This window comes from Oryctolagus cuniculus, chromosome 5, assembly GCF_964237555.1.
Source record: "Oryctolagus cuniculus chromosome 5, mOryCun1.1, whole genome shotgun sequence".
Taxonomy (NCBI): domain Eukaryota; kingdom Metazoa; phylum Chordata; class Mammalia; order Lagomorpha; family Leporidae; genus Oryctolagus; species Oryctolagus cuniculus.
Window position 1 is genome coordinate 155048524 of NC_091436.1, and position 22210 is coordinate 155070733.

General features: G+C 38.0%; 1 protein-coding gene across 8 annotated transcripts in view; it reads left to right on the plus strand.

The window, feature by feature from the left end:
* LOC103349690 (ankyrin repeat domain-containing protein 26) overlaps nt 1-21267 on the plus strand; it is a 151236-nt gene extending 129969 nt beyond the window's left edge. For 2 of the 8 annotated variants that reach the window (XM_008262412.4, XM_051855072.2), the window contains 5 exons: nt 6478-6768; nt 7334-7548; nt 11279-11507; nt 19517-19568; nt 20780-21155. In XM_008262412.4, coding sequence (XP_008260634.2) covers nt 6478-6768; nt 7334-7548; nt 11279-11507; nt 19517-19568; nt 20780-20904 — 912 coding nt within the window. In that variant the 3' untranslated portion in view covers nt 20905-21155. Of the gene's footprint in view, nt 1-6477; nt 6769-7333; nt 7549-11278; nt 11508-19516; nt 19569-20779 lie in introns of all 8 variants that reach the window. The other 6 variants (XM_051855074.2, XM_051855071.2, XM_070074378.1 and 3 more) reach the window with 6 other exon arrangements.
* The last annotated feature ends 943 nt before the right edge of the window (nt 21268-22210 follow it).

Sequence of the window (22210 nt, forward strand, 5' to 3'; positions counted from 1 at the left end):
TTTGTGCTCTGTATATTAGTTATCACAGATCAGGGAAAATATGATATTTGTCTTTTGAAGATGTGTTTCACTAAGCATAATGGTTTCCTGTTGCCTCTACTTTGTTGTAAAAGACATAATTTTATTCCTTTTTTTTACATATATTGTAGAGATTTTCTTATTTTCTTTTATCTAATGATTTGTTTATGAAATAGAAATGCAGACTACCAGGAAGCAATAGAGACAGATGATAGATAGATAGATAGATAGATAGATAGGCCTTCCAAAAGCTGATTCACTCCCCAGATGACTCCAAGTGCCAGGGCTAGGCCAGACTTAAGTACTTGAGCCATCCTCTGCTACTTTCCCAGGCACATTAACAGAAAGCAGAACAACATCTGGAATTGGATAAGGGATAATAGCATCACAAGTGACAACTTAGCCCACTACACTACAATGCTGGCCTCAGTTTACTCAAATTTAATGAGTATCCCTATTTATACATTTTATATAAATAAAATTTAAAAAATAATATATGTATAAAATACATACAAAAATATGTTTGTGTCTTGAAGGAGAAAGAAATGAGTCATTGTGTCTCTATCACAAATAAAAAATGGAATGTTTCCCAGTGTCTTTAAAGCCTTTAGCATAACTGATTTTCTATTTACTTTCTGAGCACTTCATTGTATATACTGATTCTAAATTATATTTTCTGTCGTTTAACTTTCTCTACTTGGTTTTCCATCCCTCTTGCTTTTTGTTAATATTGGGCTCCAAAGAAGTCTAGCTCTTTTAAAACAGTCTAAGTTTTTACATATTATCTCTCAGCTGATTCTTTTTCTTCTTAATTTTTTGCCTCAGCTCAGACTCAAATGTATTTCTTTTCTGTTCCCTTTTCTACTTTAGATGATCATTGTTTTTCTTGTGTATTCCCTTTTATTTTATGAGCTGTGCTCAACAGATACTAAAATAATTTTCTGTCTTTAAAAGATATTTATATATGAGTGTTTTCTTCACCTTAAATACTGATATTGGAATCATATTTAATATGATATTTGCTCATATTTAATAATAAGTTAATGTTTTATATTAATTTAGTTAGTAGATACTAATAATTTGTAAGAACTCTGTTTATGGTTACAATGTGAATCTATTTGCCGTATATGTCCTAAAGCTTTTCTTCATATTACTTTACCTAAGAGTGTAATTTTACTGTAATGATTCCAGATAAGGTTAAACTGGAATAAACCAGAGAGGATAATCATGTATAGGTTTATTTTTACATGATAGAACACAACTCAGGTTTAAATACTCAAAAGGCTTCCATAGCCTTGACAACTCACAACCAGAGCCTAGGGAGATTACTGACACCATAAACAAGAGTGTCAATTTGTTAACAACAGGAGTCACTGTAGTTACTCCTCATGTAGGATCTCTGTCCTTAATATGTTGTTCAATGTGAATTAATGCTATAACTAGTACTCAAACAGTATTTTACACTTTATGTTCTGTGTGGGTGCAAACTGATGAAATCTTTACTTAATATATACTAAATCAATCTTCTGTATATAAAGATAATTGAAAATGAATCTTGGCTGGCACCACAGCTCAATAGGCTAATCCTCCACCTTGTGGCACCGGCACACCAGGTTCTAGTCCTGGTCGGGGCACCGGATTCTGTCCCGGTTGCCCCTCTTCCAGTCCAGCTCTCTGCTGTGGCCAGGGAGTGCAGTGGAGGATGGCCCAAGTGCTTGGGCCCTGCACCCCATGGGAGACCAGAAGCACCTGGCTCCTGCCTTCAGATCAGCGCGGTGTGCCGGCCGCAGCGCGCCGGCTGCAGCGCGCCGGCCGTGGCGGCCATTGGAGGGTGAACCAACGGCAAAAGGAAAACCTTTCTCTCTCTCTCTCTCTCTCTCTCTCTCACTGTCCACTCTGCCTGTCAAAGAAAGAAAGAAAGAAAGAAAGAAAGAAAGAAAGAAAGAAAGAAAGAAAGAAAGAAAGAAAGAAAGAAAGAAAGAAAGAAAGAAAGAAAGAAAGAAAGAAAGAAAGAAAGAAAGAAAGAAAGAAAGAAAGAAAGAAAGAAAGAAAGAAAGAAAGAAAGAAAGAAAGAAAGAAAGAAAGAAAAAGAAAGAAAGAAAATGAATCTTGATGTGAATGGAATGGGAAAGGGAGCGGGAGATGGGAGGGGTGCGGGTGGGAGGGAAGTTATGGTGGGGGGAGCCATTGTAATCCATAAACTGTACTTTGGAAATTTTTATTTACTAAATAAAAGTTTAAAAAAATTGTTCTTACAATTGTGTCTTACTGTTACATTCCTGGAGATTTAAGAAACTCCTAGCAGTGACAAGAAAGAAGTTAAATGAGTATGAAATTGAGAGTTTAGTACCCATGGAGACTTAAAAACCAGCGAATTTGAAATGACAATCACAATAATATGCTAAAAAAATTGTAAAGGTAATTCTTAATCAGTTTTAGGATCCCAAATTATTTAGTTTTGGGTAATATGAATAATCCATGGCTTTTAGTAGTAAAATTAAGATTTTGCTTTTAAAATTATAGACTAGATTCCAATGTCAATGATAGCTATTAAAATATTACTGTTGATTCTCCCATGTTGTGGACACTGCCCAGTGATCCAAGGCCAAGCACTGCATCGTGACAGGACTCCAAATCCCTAGCGCCATATGAGAGTTCAAAGGCCTCTCTTCATTGTTAATCTCTAGGTCTCTTTTGTTGCAAGTTAGCAAAGTGTGTTTGTTACTATGATTCTCTTAAAAACTTCTGGGAATTTTGTTAGGTTTCATGTTATTCAAAAACTACTTTACCAAATCTTTTTATCTTTTTATGTTTCTTTATCTTAGTTGCAGAGAAACAGAAAGAGAACACTCCGTTCTGAAGAGTCATTTCCCAGATGCCCACAAAGTCCCTGGGCCAGGCCTAGATCTGATGCTGTGTTCCTGGAACTCAATCCAGATCTCCTGGGTTGGCGGCAGGAACTCAGTTAATTGAGCCATCACTGCTTTCTTCCGGGATCTGAGTTAGTAGGAAACTAATGTCAGGAGCCAGAAGGAATATCAGATCCAGGCATAATCACATGGGATGTGGACATCTTTAACCACAATTTCTTGATGCCACAAATCTTTTTGTGATGAACTGTTCACTGTGGGATTCCTCTACAGTGAATCGTTACCATTAACATTTTCATACAGTAAGATCTTTATGGTTATTTGAGGTAACAGCTTAAATCTTTCTGAGGTCTTAAAAATGAAATTTTACAGGCACAGTCTTGGCTTCATTTTTTTTTTAAACAGATAAGAGTTAGTGAGAGAGAGACAGAGAGAAAGGTCTTTCTGCCATTGGTTCACCCCCTAAATGGCCGCTACGGCCGGAACTGCGCCGATCTGAAACCAGGAGCCAGGTGCTTCCTCCTGGTTTCCCATGCAGGTGCAGGGCCCAAGCACTTGCACTTGGGCCATCCTCCACTGCCCTCCCAGGCCACAGCAGAGAGCTGGACTGGAAAAGGAGCAACCAGGATTAGAACCACGTGCCCATATGGGATGCTGGCACTGCAGGCAGAGGATTAACCAAGTGAGCCACGGCGCTGGCCCCTTGGCTTCATCTTTAGATTGTGTTTCCCTGGCAGCACTATGGATTTGAGTTTATCACAGAAGCCATTTATTTTACGATTGGCTGTTTGACATGTTCAAAAATGAGAAACAGAAATTTTATGCCAGCAATTCCTGGTTGCTTTACAGTTAATAGTCTTTCATTTCTCTTTCACATGAACTCTCAGATGCTGCGTGTCAGGAGAGGTCCCTTTAATTTGTGTCTCAGTGCTTTCTTTCCGTGGACTTGAAGCTCTTTCCGTCGTTTTGTCCAGGGATGTTAGGCATCCACACACAGTCTCTGTGAAGGCCTTTCGATCTTCATTTCTACTCTTCTCTAGGTCACCAAGCTTACTCCCACCTACTGGCTGAAGACATTTTGTGTGTTTTAGATTTTTCTTTTATAAATGGCAACTCCCCCGTAGTTAGTATCAGTATATATTCTAGTTTTTCTCACTATGTAGAAAATCACCTCCAAATTCAGGGTTTCTGGGGAGGTGTTAGCCTGGTAAGTTAAGGCATCTCAATCGCAAATTGGACTGCTTGGCTTTGATTTCTGCCTTCAGCTCTGGCTCTGGTTTCTAATTCCATCTCCTTGCCAGTGGTGACCCTGGAGGTGGTGGCTCAAGTAGTTGGGTCCCTGCCACCCATGTGGGAGACAAGGATTAAGTTCCAGCTCCTGGCTCTGCCCCAGCCAACCCCAGCCATTGGGGTATTTAGCAAGTCAAGTAGTAGATTTTACTTAGTACACAATCTACAATTTTGGCAAGATTCAGTGAGCCACTCATTTCTTCTACGTATGGCATCATCTGCAGTGACTTGAAACTAACTAAAGACTTGCTTATTCACATGTTTGATAGTTGAAACTGGTTTTTGGCTGGGCCTTTAAAAATACTAGACTATTGCAATGCTTGTATGATGATTCATCTTGAGGCTTGGGGTTTCTCACAAGATGGGTGTTGGGTTATAAGCATAAACACATAGAAAAAGCCAGGTAGAAGTTCTATCACATTTTGTAACAAAAGTCACACACACATTCTGTGATATTCTGTTTACTAGAAATTTGTTACTATATACATATTCAGGAGAGGGGATTTAATGGGAGAAATGTCAAAGGAGTTGTGGGCATGTTCTGAACCCACCACTTCAAAATCAAATAATGATTAGGTCTGAAGGAAAGTAGTTCTTCCCAATTCCACCAGTGGTTTTTGTTTAGCACAATTACTAATTGTGAAAAGTCCCAAAAGTGTAAAAAAAAACAGCATTATTAATAATATTTATTAAAAAATTAATAGATCATGTCACCACTTATATAGCCGAAAACATGATTACTACTTAACCCCAGAAATTACTCTTTGAAATGCAATTGAAACAAGCATAAAACATCTGTATTTCAGAAAAAGCTTATGTTATTAGAGTCTCTACTCACAAGATTCATCAATAAGAGTCTTACTTTCAAGTCCTATACAGGGAGCCATTTGTTAACTCGGACTTAAATAAAATAATATACTATCTTTAAAACATCTTTAGAAATTATGATAAATGAAAATGGTGGAAAGGAGTAAGAGTTTTTTTCTTTTTTGATGTAGATTTTTTTAATTTAAAATTTTTTTTAAGTTTTTTTTTATTTTTTTTAAACTTTTATTTAATGAATATAAATTTCCAAAGTACGATTTATGGATTACAATGGCTTCCCCCCCATACCGTCCCTCCCACCCACAACCCTCCCCTTTCCCACTCCCTCTCCCCTTCCATTCACATCAAGATTCAGTTTTGATTATCTTAATATACAGAAGATCAGCTTAGTATACATTAAGTAAGGATTTCAACAGTTTGCTCCCACACAGAAACATAAAGTGAAAAATAATAGATGATTTTTTTTAAATGACAACAGGAGTCACTGTGCACTTACTCCTCATGTAGGATCTCTGTCCTTAATGTGCTGTGCATTGAGATTTAATGCTATAACGAGTACTCAAACAATATATTTCACTTTGTGTTTCTATGGGGGTGCAAACTGTTGAAATCTTTACTTAATGCATACTAAACTGATCCTCTGTAAAAAAAAAAAAAAAAAGAAATTATCAACTCCCAACTTGACTCTCACTGGGATTAAACATAATTTAAAAATTTTAATACAGTAGCTTCTCTGTCACAGCAAATGCATGATAATTATTACAACACAATTATCAATTCTCATGTTACAGCACAGTTAATTATAATACAAACAGAACAGGGTTTTTGTCTGTTTCTTTTTTAAAGATTTATTTACTTATTTGAAAGGCAGAGCTGAAGAGAGAGAGGGAATGACACAGAGAGAGAGATCTTCTGTCCTATGGTTCAGTCCCCAAATGGTCTGGCTGGTGCTGGCTTAGACCAAAGCCTGGAGCCTGGAGCTCCATCCAGGTCTCCCAAGTGGTTGCAGGGGCCAAAATACTTGGGCCATCTTCCACTATTTTCCCAGGCACATTAGCAGGTAACCTGATTGGAAGTGGAGCAGACGGGACTCCAACTAGATACTGGTATCACAAGCAGCAGCTTAACCTGCTGTGCACAATGCCGGCCCCAGAGTATTTTTAAGGGTGACTTAGAAACATCTTAAAGAAGAAAGATGAGAAACAATGATAAGCAACTAAAACTTTAAGATCAAGTATAAATTAAAATATGGCAGATGATGTGAATAAAGAATATATTTTTGATTCTTCGTGTTTTTAAATTTTTTGATATTCTGAATAAGTAATTCAAGGTACCACATTCTATAAATGTCTGAATTTATATGATCTGAATATAATGATTTTCATTGGATTTATTTCAAAATTTGTCAGTTTTTGTATTACACAGTTTCAGCTTACTTCCCTCATTACCAACCTGTATTACTTTGTTCATGCAGATTGATGATCTTAGAATAAAACTGGATACTGCATCTTCAAAATGTCAGCATATGTACACAATGAATGAAACTCTTCAACAACAGTTGAAATCTCTGAAAACAATAGAAAGGAAATATAAAAAACTGGAAGAGGAAAAAAATCAATTGAAGCAAACAGTAATAAACCTCAAAAGTCATATAGAAATGAATATGGCAGAACATGATCAAGTAGCATTGTATAAACAGGAGATTGAAGAAAGAGCAAGGCAATATATAGTAGACAGATTAAAAGAAGTCAATCTATTTTTACAGGTTAATTATATATCTGTGATATGCTTCCACGTATTTCATTGTTTTGGATGTATATGAGGATATTGTGTGTGTTTCCTATATTTCCCTTATGGCAATTTGTTTACTAAATTTCTAGAAGAAAGTTAGCATCTGTTAATTCTTTCAAATATTTCAGTTTCTATCATTACTAGAACCAAGCTGATCTTTCAAAATAATTTTCTTAAGATACTCATTATTATGACTACTTGGCATGAAACCAGACTATTAGGAAGAACAAAAAAGTGTCATTTAGAAATTATTGTCCTTATGTGACACTGTTCAATATTTTAAATTTTAATTAAATCTGTTTACTGAATTATCAGATTACATGAATACTAACAGAAGGATTTCAGTTTTTATTTTGGCTCACATTTAATTCAGTGGTTATTGAAGATATGTATTTTAGATGTCATCTATTTTTCACATCTTTAAAACTGCTCTCAGAATCATTGAAAAATAAGGAAACAAATATTATCAATAACAAATATTAAACAATAATTATCAAGATTGTAATTGTTTTAAAACTTATTTTTCTGATTTTATGTAGGCACAATCAGCATCTCAGGAAAATATAAATCATTCAAGAGACAATAATAATTCTTACATAAGGACCCGCATGGAACTCAAAATCAATGACCTAGAATCTGAAATCTCCAAACTGAAAGCTGTTAAAGATTCTAATAATACAGAATTGGAAAAATATAAACTATTCTACCTAGAAGAATTAAAAGATAAGAAATCATTGTCAACTGAATTAAATGAGTAAGCCAAAATTTAGAATAATGTAAAATAAATTAAGCTCATTAATTTGCCTCTAAAGCATACTTCCTAATTTAGAAAGACAGGCTTATAACATTAGTAGAAAATGAAAGCTAAGTAGATTAAGTACTTTTGGAAACTATTTCAGTCCAGAGCTTGATGTTTGGTGCTACACTCAAGTGACTACTTGGAACCCACATCAGAGCACCTGGTTTGAGTCCCAGTGACTCAGCTCTGATCCAGATGCCTGCTAATGTTCACCTACAAAGGTAGCAAATAATGGGTCACATATCTGGGTCCCTTAATAACCACATGAAAGACTCAGATGGGGTTCCAGGCACCAGGCTTTGGGCTGGCCATGGCTATTGTAGTCCCTTGCAGAATGAGACCTTGGCTGGAGGATCTCTCTGCAACAGTCTTGCTGACTCTCTGTCTTCCTTTTTTTTTTTTTTAAGATGTATTTATTTATTTGAAAGTCAGAGTTACGCAGAGAAAGAAGGAGAGACAGAGAGAGAGAGAGAGAGGTCTTCCGTCTACTGGTTCACTCCCCAATTGGCTGTAACAGCTGGAGCTGCACGGATTCAAAGCCAGGAGCCTCTTCCAGGTCTCCCACATGGGTGCAGGGGCCCAAGGACTTGGGTCATCTTCCACTGCTTTCCCAGGCCACAGCAGAGAGCCAGATCAGAAGTGGAGCCACCGGGACTTGAACCAGCGCCCATATGGGATGCTGGCACTGCAGGCGACAGCTTAACCTGCTACGCCACAGGGCTGGTCCCTCTCTGTCTTTCAAGTGATAATAAATATTCTTAAAAGATAGTATTTCCACTTGAAAAAAAAAAAACAAAATTTTAGTTCAAGAGAGTTAATATGAATAATAGTGAATTTAACTGTCTTTGGAATCTCTCAACTCACACCCAAAGTGTCAGAAACAACTACTGCTTAGGCCGGTGCCACAGCTCAATAGGCTAATCCTCCGCCTTGCGGTGCTGGCACCCTGGGTTCTAGTCCCGGTCGGGTCACCGGATTCTGTCCCGGTTGCCCCTCTTCCAGGCCAGCTCTCTGCTATGGCCCGGGAGTGCAGTGGAGGATGGCCCAAGTGCTTGGGCCCTGCACCCCATGGGAGACCAGGAGAAGCACCTGGCTCCTGGCTTCAGATCAGCGCGATGCGCCGGCTGCAGCAGCCATTGGAGGGTGAACCAACGGCAAAAAGGAAGACCTTTCTCTCTGTCTCTCTTTCTCACTGTCTACTCTGCCTGTCAAAAATTAGAAAGAAAGAAAGAAACAACTACTGCTCTTGGCACAATCTGGCACTCAATAGCTTAACAATTCCCTGATTGTGATTATTGGTGTTATCACTAGAGGGTATGTTGAGAAAAACTGCCCGTTATGATGTGTCCACCCCGAGCTAGGGAGATTAACACAGAAATGGAAGGAAGAATAATTCACAAGAGTGGTTCAAAATAAAACCTTGGGGCAGGCATTGCAGTCTTGCAGTTTGGGTTGCCGTTTTGGATGCCTGTGTCCACTGTCAGAGTATACAGAGTGAGTCCTTGTGCTGCTTCTGAACCAGTTTCCAATGCACGTGGGAGGCAGTTGGTGCTAGTCCAAGTACTTGAGTCATTACCATCCTAGTGAGAAACTTGATGGAGTTTTGACTCCTGATTTTGGCCTAGCACAGCTCTAGCTGTTGCAGGCATTTGGGTAGTAAACCCACAAAGGTACATCTTTTCTCTGTCTTTCCTTTTCTACCTGTCTCTATGCCTTTGAAGTAAATAAGTAAACATAAATAACTTATTTATATCTAAGATTTATTTATTTTAGTTAGGTAGAAGGAGAGACAGAGAGGGAGAGATCTTCATCCAGTGGTTCACTCCCCAAAATGGCCACAATGGCTGGGGCTGGGCCAGACTGAAGTCAGGAGCCAGGAACTGTATCCAAATCTCAAGTACTTGTGCCATCTTCCACTGCTTTCGCAGGCACATTAGTAGGGACTTGTATCATAAGAGCATCCAGGACTTGAACCAGTACCCATAGGGGATGCCAACATCATGGTTGGCAGCTTAATCCATTAGGCCACAATACCAGCTCTGATCTTAAATAAACAGAACCTTGGTCATCCACCTCTGATGCCAGGGCAATAATGTTATGAGCTAATTGCCTTTGGGGCTGCTTTAGTTCTTTCTCCTTACCAACTTAGCTAATGCAAGAGCTTACTACTCTGAATTTTCTTCAGTGCCAAATGCTTAACTTCCCCCAAGTAAAAGATGAAGTGTGCAGAAGCGGTAAAACAAATACTTGAAAATGTGTTGGAGAATTTTTAAAATTTTCTAATCTGATTTAACTACGTACAACTTTTTCTAGCCTTTTATAAAAGATTTTGAGGGATAGGTGATGTGCAGTGGGTACATCCCATATGAGAGTGCCAATTTGAGTCCTCACTCCTCTACTTCTGATCCAGCTTCCTGGTAATGCATTGTGGGAGGGATCAGAAATGGTCTCATTGCTAGGCATCTTGCCATGCACATTGGAGACCTGGTTACAGGCTTGGCTTCAGCCTGGCCTAGTCCTAGCTGTTTCAGGCATTTTGGGAAATGAAACAGCATATGAAATATATCTCTCTCCAATGTTATGCTTTTGTTATATATATGCATATGTTGATATATTTATAAACAGCAAAGAGGTTATTATAGTCCAGATAATTTTTTTAAGGTTTAATTATTTGAAAGACAGAGTTACAGAGAGAGGTAGAGACAGAGAGAGAGAGAGGTCCTCCATCTGCTGGCCCACTCCATGGCAACAGCCGGAGCTGCACCGATCCGAAGCCAGGAGCCAGGAGCTTTCTCTGGGTCTCCCACATGGGTGCAGAGGCCCAAGGACTTGGCCATCCTCTACTGCTATCCCAGGCCACAGCAGAGAGCTGGATCAGAAATGGAGTATCCAGGACTAGAACTGGCGCCCATATGGGATGCTGGCACCTCAGGCCAGGGTGTTAACCTGCTGTGCCACAGCACTAGCCCCTAGATAATTGATATATTCATCATCTCACATCTTAACCTTTGAAATACTAGTATTTCTGATTTCATTCACAAGAATCTTGTAAGTAGACATGTTGTAAGGCAGCAAGTGTTAACAACCAGCCATACTTCAATGACAGTCATTTCTTGGACTCTTGCTTTCAATTGTTCATTAGAAATCCACCCACAAATGTATTTACTACATTAGAAGAATTTACAACCTGTATTTTAAACAGCAGATGTGTTCTGACACATTTTTGTACTAAAACATTGTTTAATAGGAAATTCCACCTATTTGTATGGAAGTGTGTGTGTGTGTGTGTTTGTTTGTTTGTTTGTTTAAAAAAAAAAAAAAGGCCAGTCAGTGGCTTAACCCACTGTCTGTGCTGCTGGCATCCCGTATGAGCACAGATTTGAGCCTTGGATTCTGTGCTTCTGATCTAGCTCCCTGCTAATGTAATGGAAGGTGACCTGGGGCCTTGCCAACCATATGGGAGATCCTGCTGGAGTTCCAGGCTCCTGGCTTTGGCCTGACCCAGCTCCAGCCATTGTGGTCGTTTGGGGAGTGAACCAGTGGATGGAAAATATCTTCTGTCTCCCCCGCCCCCCTCTCTGTAATTCTACCTTTCAAATGAATAAATCTTTTTTAAAATGCCAGTCATTTAGGAATTATTGGGGGGAACTGAATAAGTAAATCGTTGTCTTTGAACCCTTCACAGAACTAAAAGGAGGCTAGCTGAAATCACCATGGAGCTTCACACGGAGAAGCAGCTGAATAGATCTCTACTCAGCACTCCGACCATGAGGCCTGTCCTAGAGTCACCATATTGTGGAAACCCTAAGAACAGTTTCGTGCTCAATAGAGATCTTGTTGTAAAGGAAAACTTAGTGATTCCCATCTTAAGACCACAGCCATCAAATAATACCATGGATGACTATTTGACCAAGGTTAGATATATCTCATTTTCCTTTGGGCTTCAGATTCCTGATAGAATTCACATTTTTAATTTAGTTGAAAGGTTGAATTTGATTTATGCATGCTAGGGTTATAATTAACTTTGTTAATGTGGAAAAGAAATTATATAATTGATATAACTATGTTCAATAATGGAATCAAAACAATACATTTTAAATTAAGAGATGCATCCCTATTACCTTTTAGAAGTAGAAAATGTTTTCCTAATAACTAAAGGTATACTTGGAGATAATTTGACTTACTTCCTAATGGATTTCAGTTTGACTGGTTCAAAATGATTTTCAAGTTTTATTGCTTTATAACAAGCTTTTCACCCTTAATCATTGTTGAATGATTGGCATTCAAAGAGTTAACCACTGGTGGATGTTTATTATTGATTGAAAGGGATTATTTTACATTTTAAAAGAATATGTAATTCCAGTAAAGATTAAAAATTTCTGCTTTTCCCTTAGAATGTTTTATGATCTAAAACAAGAATTAATTGCTTTTATTTATAGCCTTTTTACTTGAACTTTGTAAAGCATATAATTTTAAGTAATTAAATTAAGCAAATATTTTAATTTTTTTAAAATATTTTATTTATTTGAAAGTCAGTGTTACACAGAGAGAGGAGAGGCAGAGAAAGAGAGAGAGAGAGAGGTCCTTCATCCAATGGCTCACTCCCCAATTAGCCACAACTGCCAGAGCTGCGCCGATCTGAAGCCACGAGCCAGGAGCCTCTTCCAGGTCTCCGATGCGAGGGCAGGGGCCCAAGGACTTGGGCCATTCTCCACTGCTTTCCCAGGCCATAGCAGAGAGCTGGATCGGAAGTGGAGCAGCCAGGATGTGAACCAGCACCCATATGGGATGCCGGCGCTTCAGGCCAGAGCGTTAGCCCACTGTGCCACAGCGTCAGCCCCGAGCAAATATTTGAATTTTTTAAAGTTTACTGACACAGTCTATCACTTGAATGCTTGATGATGAAAGCAGAAATAACATCTGTAAATAGCAACTATCATCAAACAAAATCATTTATTTTCTTCCTATACAGAATCCTGTGAAAAGCTTCATACAGTCCATATCTTCATTGGAGATATAATAGTAACCTTCTAATCCAACCATGTGATTTTATTTGTAAGAAGAATTCATTTTGAGAATTTAAGAATAGCAAGAGGGACAGGCTATCAGTTGTAGAGTTGGTAAAATCCAGTTGACTCAGTTTCAGATATTTCTGTAATATAGGACTATTTTTTGACAATGGGGGAAATTACAAAACAATAAATATTTGTTTGAGCAAGGATTAATACAGAAGCTAGTTTTCATTACTTGTCACTATTATTAAAATGCAAATTTCAATGAGTACACATTGAATTACAGTTTTATGTTTTCAATATCTTTTTTGTGCAGAGAAGAGTAGCACAGGCCCATGTTATGGATGTGATCATGATTTTTTTACTTAAGTCCATACCTTAATACCTCACAGAGTAGCAGACCCAAAGTTTCTTAGTATTACAGCTAGATAGCTTAAAGGGGAACAAATCAAGTGGCTGTTTTAAAGCAAAAATTTTAAGATTTTAGCTCTTTTTTTTTCAACCTCTTGGGTTAATTTTATTTTATTTTTGTAACAAACGAGGTGGTCAGGGTCTATGTCCTTCAAAATTATGACATATGACTACTGGAATACAAAAATGAAAAGTATTTACCTTCAGATCTCAAACAAAACAAAGATGTCCACTTTCACCACTCTTATTCAATATAATATTGGAAACATTAAAAAAAAAGCAATGAAGGAAGAGAAAAAAGTAAATGGAATCAAAATTGGAGATGAAGAAATGAAAATATTCGTGTTTGCAGATGGCATGATGTTCCACATGGAAAAACCTAAATACTACACCAAAAAAATTCTAGAACTGATAGACCAATTCAGTAAAGTCATAGGGTACAAAATCAACATGCAAAAAATTGTTTTTTTAAATATATGAGTGATACACTCAGTGAGCAGTGAGTGAAGGTGAAATTGAGAAAAAATTCCATTCACAATATCTATCAAAGAAAAATATTTAAGAATACATTTTTTAAAGATTCATTTTACTTTTTCAAGTGTTTTACACTATTCCTGTTGTGAAGTTGTATCTCAGCATTTTTTTCTACTTGTTTGGAAAAGAATTATAATAAATTCAGCAGTTTACTAGTCAGTGATTTCAGGTGTCCTGGTTGTTGAAACAAGTTTGTCCCAAGTCATAACATTTTTTACTTAGTGCATCTTGTACCATTACATGAAATTTTGACTTGCCACATAATACCAATTATAGTGATAAATTATGATGAATATGCTTTAATTTCAGTTTTTGCATCCAAGTTTAATTCTGGAATACTTTTCATATGTATATCAGAAGTAATTACACTATTTTGTAATTATTAATTATTCTGAGCATATGTATAATATAATCTAATATAATTAATTTGAGTTTATGTTTAATATAAAAATTATAATTATTCTGAGCATATGTATCACTTGTTAGATCTTGATAATACATATCTTGTTACACTAATCTGCTTTTTTTTTTTTAAGATTTATTTATCTGAAAGTCTGCGTTACACAGAGAGAGAAGGAAAGGCAGAGAGAGAAAGAGAGAGAGAGGGAGAGAAAGAGGTGTCTTCCATCCACTGGTTTACTCCTAGTTGGCCACAACAGCCAGAGCTGTGCCAATCCAAAGCCAGGAGCCAGGAGCTTCTTCCAGGTCTCCTGTGCAGGTGCAGGGGCCCAAACACTCAGGCCATCTTCTACTCCTCCAGGCCATAGCAGAGAGCTAGATAGGAAGAAAAGCATCCGGGACTCGAACCAGCACCCACATGGAATGCTGGCACTGCAGGCGGCAGCTTTACCTACTACACCACAGTGCCGACCCCACTTATTTCTAATATTAATGACCTGTGAGGGGATATGGCTTAGATTTCAGCCACAGTGGTCTTCCAAATGCTTCATCCCTGATTACCCACTTTCCCACACAGATGTAGGTAGCAGAAACAAATGCTCGACACCCATCTGACCATCTATCTGGCTGCTTCCTTCCAAATGGCAGCAGATACTAGTTCATGTGACTCTGGGAAGTAATGAAAGCCTGGGGGATATGCTTCACCAAATTCATGAACTGGGTAAATTTTGCCTCTTAGGGAAGGTAGAGAGAGTATAAGTCCTCATATGAGAAGCATCCTCCTTCAGTTTCCTTGTTCTATGGAAATTTACTATATTGATTATTGCTAACAGATTGTGATCATAATTTTTATTTCTTTATTCATAATTCCAGAACTCAGTTATGTTAGAGAGCTAATCTTATGTTCCATGCCTAAAAGTCACTGAACTGCATGGAAATGTTTTACTTATGTACTTTCTGTAGGTTATATTTTAAAATCAATGTATTTTTCCTGAATGTGAAGGAAGTAGCTGCCATAGATCTCCAGGCTCAGCAATAAGACACAAGGCCCATTGCTGGCCTGTATTGAGTTGCCTCTGTGATCTCCTACATGAAATTAGAGACTTTTCCTTTTACATTGTTTTTGAAGAATAGAATTTTTCTTTGTAAAAATGAATGCAAGATACCATGTGGTGTGAAACAGATAGAAGTAGACCTTTGTGGCTAGAGGAGGCATGGGATCTGAAGCTGTGTCTTCCTTATTCCTTTATGTTGCAGTATCCTCTATAGAACTTAGATTTCTGTGGGACATAGTTTAAAAAAATACCAGGTACGGGGCCAGCACGGTGGCTCACTTGGTTAATCCTCCACCTGCAGCGCCAGCATCCCATATGGACACCGGTTCTAGTCCCGGTTGCTCCTCTTCCAGTCCAGCTCTCTGCTGTGGCCTGGGAGGGCAGTGGAGGATGGCCCAAGTGCTTGGGCCCCTGTACCCACATGGGAGACCAGGAAGAAGCACCTGGCTCCTGGATCCGGATCGGTGCAGTTCCAGCCATAGCAGTCATATGGGGGGTGAATCAACGGAAGGAAGACCTTTCTCTCTGTCTCTCTCTCTCTCTCTCGCTGTCTATAACTCTACCTGTCCAATAAAAAAAAAAAATACCAGGTACAAGTAAACATGACTAATTAGCTGGTATCTGCTGGGACATTATTCTCCTGTATTTCATTTTTTCTCCTTCATATATTCTGTGAAATGGAAGAGTATCCAGGTTTGGTACCTTCCATACTAATGTTGAATTTCAAGTTATTCCAACCTCTAAAACTCAACCTTCTTCTGGAAATAAAGAAAAAGTCCACAGAGGAAGGGTTTTTTTTTTTTTAAGTTTATACATTTTATACATTTAACTTAATAAAGTATATATAATTTCTGATTCAGTGTTATTCATAAAATGAAGATTAGCATTTGATGCAGTTCTTTTTTTTAAAGAATTATTTTTATTTATTTGAAAGAGTTACAGAAAGAAGTAGAGCCAGAGAGAGAGAGGTCTTCCATTCCATGGTTCACTCCCCAAATGACTGCAATGGCCAGAGCTGTGCTGATCCAAAGCCAGGAGCCAGCAGCTTCTTCCAGGTCTCCCATGTGGGTGCAGGGACCCAAGGAGTTGAGCCATCTTATTCTGCTTTCCCAGGCCATAGCAGAGAGCTGGATTGGAAAAGGAGCAGCCGGGACTTGAACTGGCGCCCATATAAGGATGCCGGCACTGCAGGCTGGGGCTTTAACCCGCTATGCCACAGTGCCAGCCCTGATGAAATTTTTATTTCTGGCACCATTCATTTTTTTCCTTAGCCATTGCTTTGCATAATTCAAAAGCCACTGATGTTACCTTGTATAATAAAACAGTACAGGGTTGAATGCCATCAAGACACTTTTCTCTCCTTTTTGCCTCTGTAATCTGTGCCAGACACTGTATTCAGTGGGGGACAGCAATTTTCAATTTCTATTTTTCATTATTTCTATTTAACTAAATGGAGATTGCATGATATAATGGGAGAGTAAGAATAAAATGAAAGAGAATTTTAAAGTATATTATGAGAGAGAGCGAGTGAGCGAGCGAGAGACTGAGATGGAGGCAGACACACAGAGATATCTCCTATCCACTGTTTACAGCTCAAATGCATACACCAACCAGGGCTACACCAGGCTGAAGCCAGGAGCTGGAAATTCACTCTGTTTCTCCCCTGACTGTGTCAGGAACCCAGTTACTTAAGCCATTACCTGATTCCTCCCTTGCTGTGCGTTAGCAGGAAGCTGAAATCAGGAATGGATCCTGGACTTTAACCCAAGCACTCCAGTATGGGAAGTGAGCAGCCCAAATGACATCTGAACTGCTGCTAATCCTAGTACCTAGTCTGACAGGGACTTCAACAAGACATTCTAACAGTTGTCAGTTTTAACCTTCGAGTATGGATTAAACCACTCCAACCTCTGTCAGCTGAGAGAAAACCACAGCCTTCAGTACTCAAGGCCCCTTTACCTAGCTCCTGCCCTTTCCAGAGTAGCTCTTACCCAGTGTTTTGGGTCTGTCCTTTTAGCCCCTGAACATTTAAATCTTACCTGGTGTGTCTTTCTCAAAGGCATTTCTCTTCAATAAAGTTTCAAAGAATTCCAAGATTAGAGAAGGGCTGGAGAATTCAAAGGTGAGAGAAAGGCTGGAGGGAAGGTTTTGTAGGAGAGGCCATTACAGGGCTTGACAAGAGGCAACTACATCTACCATATATTTCTAATGTAAAAGTTATGTAAAAAATGACCCTACTTAAATTTGTTCACAAAGTATACTCTTAACTAGAGACATAAGTATTATTCTGAACAGAGGTATGCATTCTGCCAAGAAGTATATTTTATTTTTACCAAAGTAATATTTGTGTATTATGAAAGCATTTGTGAGTCTTGTATGAAGACAAACCAAATAATTTATAACTAGGAAATAAACATTTAGGGGATTTTTTGGGGGAGGAAGATGACCTTACACGGCATTTCCTTACTTCATGTCATGTAAAATGTGACTTAAGTTTGAATAGTCTATTCACGACAATGTGAGATTGCTCCAGGGAAGACTTCTCCCTTCATCTGTACTGACTTATTACATCTAGAAGACCTGACTGGCAGTGTTGTTGCCACATTGTTTTAATCTTAAAATGCTTTTCCATAATGCAATTTTCACGGAAATATTGTTGAAAATAGTCTTTCAAAATATTGCCAAACGTGTTAGTCAAAAAATTATCGTCACACCAAAAATTTGTAAAGGTATTAGCTTCTGTATTTATTGTGTTCAATATAGTGCTATTTTAGACCATGTTTGGGCATTGTAGTGAGATAATCACTTTTAGATGAAATATTTAAATAACATTATTCTAAATAGGGACATTTACATAGTTTAAAATATCGTATAATATATATAACACATTTTATAATGAGGTAGGCTACTAAAATTAGTAAATTGTTTCAGTTTGTTCTTAATTGTTGAAAACATTCAATTTATCATTCAAGTAGTACAAATTGTTTTACTTATTTGTAATTCAGTAAAAGTCTCACATGCATTAACTTTTTTTCAAGCAAATTTTCTTAACATTTGTGTCCATATGTCATAATATATCCATTTAGTCATAATAGAAATAGCATGATATTTTTATTTAATCTTTTGCCAGTATAATTGTTTTACTTTTTAACTAGTAGAATTTTCACATTATGTTATGAGAGTATTACTTTCTTTACTTAGTACTTAAGATTCTGTGCCGAGGGACCGGTGCAATGGCGCAGTAGGTTAATCCTCTGCCTGCGGCGCCGGCATCCCATGTGGGCGCCCTCTCACTGTCTATAACTCTCTCAAAGAAAAAAAAGATTCTGTGCTGAAAAATTTGCATAGAATACACCTGAAAACATTAATTTTCTATAAATTGAGAATGGAAAGTTCATTTTAAGAAAAAGAACACTCGGGGCTGGCACTGTGGTGCAGCAGGTTAAAGCCCTGGCCTGAAGTGCCGGCATCCCATATGGGTGCCAGTTCTAGTCCCAGCTGCTTCTCTTCCAATCCAGCTCTCTGCTATGGCATAGGAAAGCAGTAGAAGATGGCCCGAGTTCTTGGGCCCCTGCACCCATGTGGGAGACCTGGAAGAAGCTCCTGGCTCCTGGCTTCAGATCAGCACAACTCCGGCCGTTGCGGCCATCTGGGGAGTGAACCAGCGGCTGGAAAACCTCTCTCTGTCTCTACCTCTCTCTCTGTAACTCTGTCTTTCAAATAAATAAAATAAATCTTTTTTTTTTTTTAAAAGAAGATGGAGAAGGCAAGAAATATATTTTAAAAAGAACGTTAAAGAGAAAAAGTTCATATAAAGGACAGTGTTTTTGTAAGAAATACAAAGTAATTAATGTAGTAAAAAATATGTGAAGTTCCCAGCCTTTGCACAATATTAAATTTCATCCTTTTGAAATATTGCGCCCGGCGCCGTGGCTCAACAGGCTAATCCTCTGCCTTGCAGCGCCGGCACACCAGGTTCTAGTCCCGGTTGGGGCACTGGATTCTGTCCCGGTTGCCCCTCTTCCAGGCCAGCTCTCTGCTGTGGCCAGGGAGTGCAGTGGAGGATGGCCCAAGTGCTTGGGCCCTGCACCCCATGGGAGACCAGGAAAAGCACCTGGCTCCTGGCTTCGGATCAGCGCGATGCGCCGGCCGCAGCGCACTGGCCGCGGCAGCCATTGGAGGGTGAACCAACGGTAAAGGAAGACCTTTCTCTCTCTCTCTCACTGTCCACTCTCCCTGTCAAAAATAAAAAATAAAAATAAAAAAATAAAGAAATATTGCATGTTCAATAGACTAACATGAATTGTGCTGAACATCATGACACAAATATTTTCTCTATGATAAACTTAAATAGTAGTAATTTTAATTATGATTGCCTCCATATAAGCAATCCTCAAGTGAGGTCTAGTCTTTGGAAGTTTTTTTAAGGACCATACATTGTAAGTGATATATTCACATGATAGTGTATCTTTTTAAAGTTAAGCCTTATAGATGAAATTTTATTTATTACAGATACATCTGGAGTTGGACAAATGTATCACTAGGGAACTAGAAAAACAAAATGGTATGTTACCAAAATTTGACAATTAAATTTCTATAGATTCTGAAATAAACTGTTAATGACAAATGGCATCACTTTCCATTGTTTGATTTATCCATTCTACAGTAAATATTGTTACTTACATGCACTTAATGAAATATGTGAAAGCATTCATAATGAAAACGGGTATTCTTTATTTACTCAACATGATCAATAGCTTTTAGGAATCACAAAAAGTCTATGTATGTCTTGTCTTCTGACTTTATGCTTCCTTCAGTTCTGCCATCCCAATGAATCTGTCAGCCCTCAGTTCTGCCATCCCAATGAATCTGTCAGCCCTCAGTCTGCCATCCCAATGGATCTGTCAGCCCTCAGTCTGCCATCCCAATGGATCTGTCAGCCCACGTACTGGAACTCTTCTCAAAAGACAAAGGCATCATGAACTCCTCAGGGTTAAGGTAGAGATGTAAGGCCCCCAAGTCCCAGATAGTCTACTAATACTTGGTGAATCAATGACAGTTCCTACACTGCTAGCTAACAGACAGTATTCTAAATCTCCAGTCATTCTCTTTGCCGTTAGTTTTGTCCTCAGGAAAAGTTCCAAATTCCCAAGCCAGGAATTAAAAACTCTAAGTCATTTTGGTTCTTGTCAAGTTGCTCAGCCTGTCCTCTTGCAGCTCTGCCTTGTGGATCTAGCATTAGCCACCCTAGACTGCTTACAGTTCCTCAAGTCTCTTCTTCACCTCTAAGGCTTCGTAAATGCTTCTGCTTCCTCCTCTAACTGGAATACTTTTTCCTTGTCTTTCAAGTGTCAGCTGGCCTGTCACCTCCCCCCAAAAAGTTTACAGTAATGAGGCAAAACCAGAATAAACAGAAATTCTGTGTGTTCCAATAGTGCCCTGTTTTATTCCTTTCATGGTGAAAATTATTTTCATCAGGTTACACTTATAAAATTATTGAGGACAGTACTTCACCTCCATCTTTAATTCTGGTGCTTAGCACATGGTTGTTGGACAAATGAATGCAGAATGGGAATATCAAGAGCTCTGCTACTTGGCCCACAGTGATATTTAATTCAGTATACAATTTTGAGAAAATTATAATTGTGCACTATATTCTTATATGTGCATTTTTATTCTTAACAGTGAAAATTCTCAAATATTTACATTGACTTAGACTTTGATACCTAAGAAGTTTTTGAAACAAAAACTAGGATTCTTTCTTTTGCTTTCCAGGTTCTGATGAATGTGCATCTGTATTCTACCAGTCTTCTCAGATACAACCTACTCAAGTTGAAGATCTACTTTTGAACGCATCACAAGAATATGTACAGTTTTTGAACAAAAAATATATGGTCTGAAAGACAAAATCTTACTGAATAAACAGAATCTAACTTTTGTTTTTTCTTATTAAATACATGACCTTGGAAATCATTAAAGGAAAATATTCTCATATTATGATGTATGGCAAAAATTTGTATAGCATTTAAAGCTATTTTTTGGGATCAATAACTAAGTTTTCAGGAGATTTTGCAGATGAAAATGAGTAGTATTAAGTTTAGCCAGTCAAGACAATAAAATGCTGGATGTTTAAACAGCCTCCAATCAACCAATTGTCATTAATACCTTAGTGGAGTTAACGAATGGTTAATTGGTATCTTCCAAAATTTTTCAATATATACTGTATTAGTCCACATTTTGTTACTCTAAGGTACCAGAAATGAGGTGCTGTGGGAAAGAAAATGTTTACCTCAGTTCACAGCTTAGTACAGTACTGGGTGGTCCTACTCTGGTGTCTGATATAACCTGGTCATGCCTAATCCACTGTTGGTGGGAAAGTAAACCGGTACAGCCACTGTGGAAGACAGTATGGAGATCCTCAGAAATCTGAATATAGACCTACCATATGACACAGCCATCCCACTCCTGGGAATCTACCCATAGAAAATAAAATCAGCATATAAAAAAGTTATCCATACCCCCATGTTTATTGCAGCTCAATTCACAATAGCTAAGATATGTAATCAACCCAGATGTCCATCAACTGAAAACTGGATAAAGAAATTATGGTATATGTACACCATGGAATACTATACAATGGTTTAAAAAGTCTTGTTGTTTGCAACAAAATAGATGCAATTGGAAAACATTATACTTAGTGAAATAATCCAGTCCCAAGAAGATAAATACCATTTATTCTTCTTGATCTCTGATAAAGTACCTAAAAGGTAATCTACAGAAATGAAATTAACACTTTGTGATGCAATGACTTTGAACAGCCCTTGTCTTAACTACTGAGGAAATTTTTTTGCTACTATTTGTTGAACTCCTTAATTAGTGCAGGATTAATCTTATGTGTATAAAGTTAATTAAAAATATATCTAAGTAAAAAATAAAAATGGGACTAGGAGAGGGAAGAGGAAGAAAGATGGAATGCGGGTGGGAGGGCAGGTCCGGTGGTAAGAATCTCTATGTTCCTAAAGTTTTATATGTGAAATGTATGAAGTTTGTATACCTTAACTAAAAGGTTTCTAGTTTAAAAGAAAAAAAATGGTCATCATAGGTATAGAAGCAAGATCATATGGTAAATCAGGAAATGGAGAGAGAATCAAGTAATCAAACCCCTCTGAAGAATCACCTCAAAAGGTACCTCCCCAGTGACCCTAA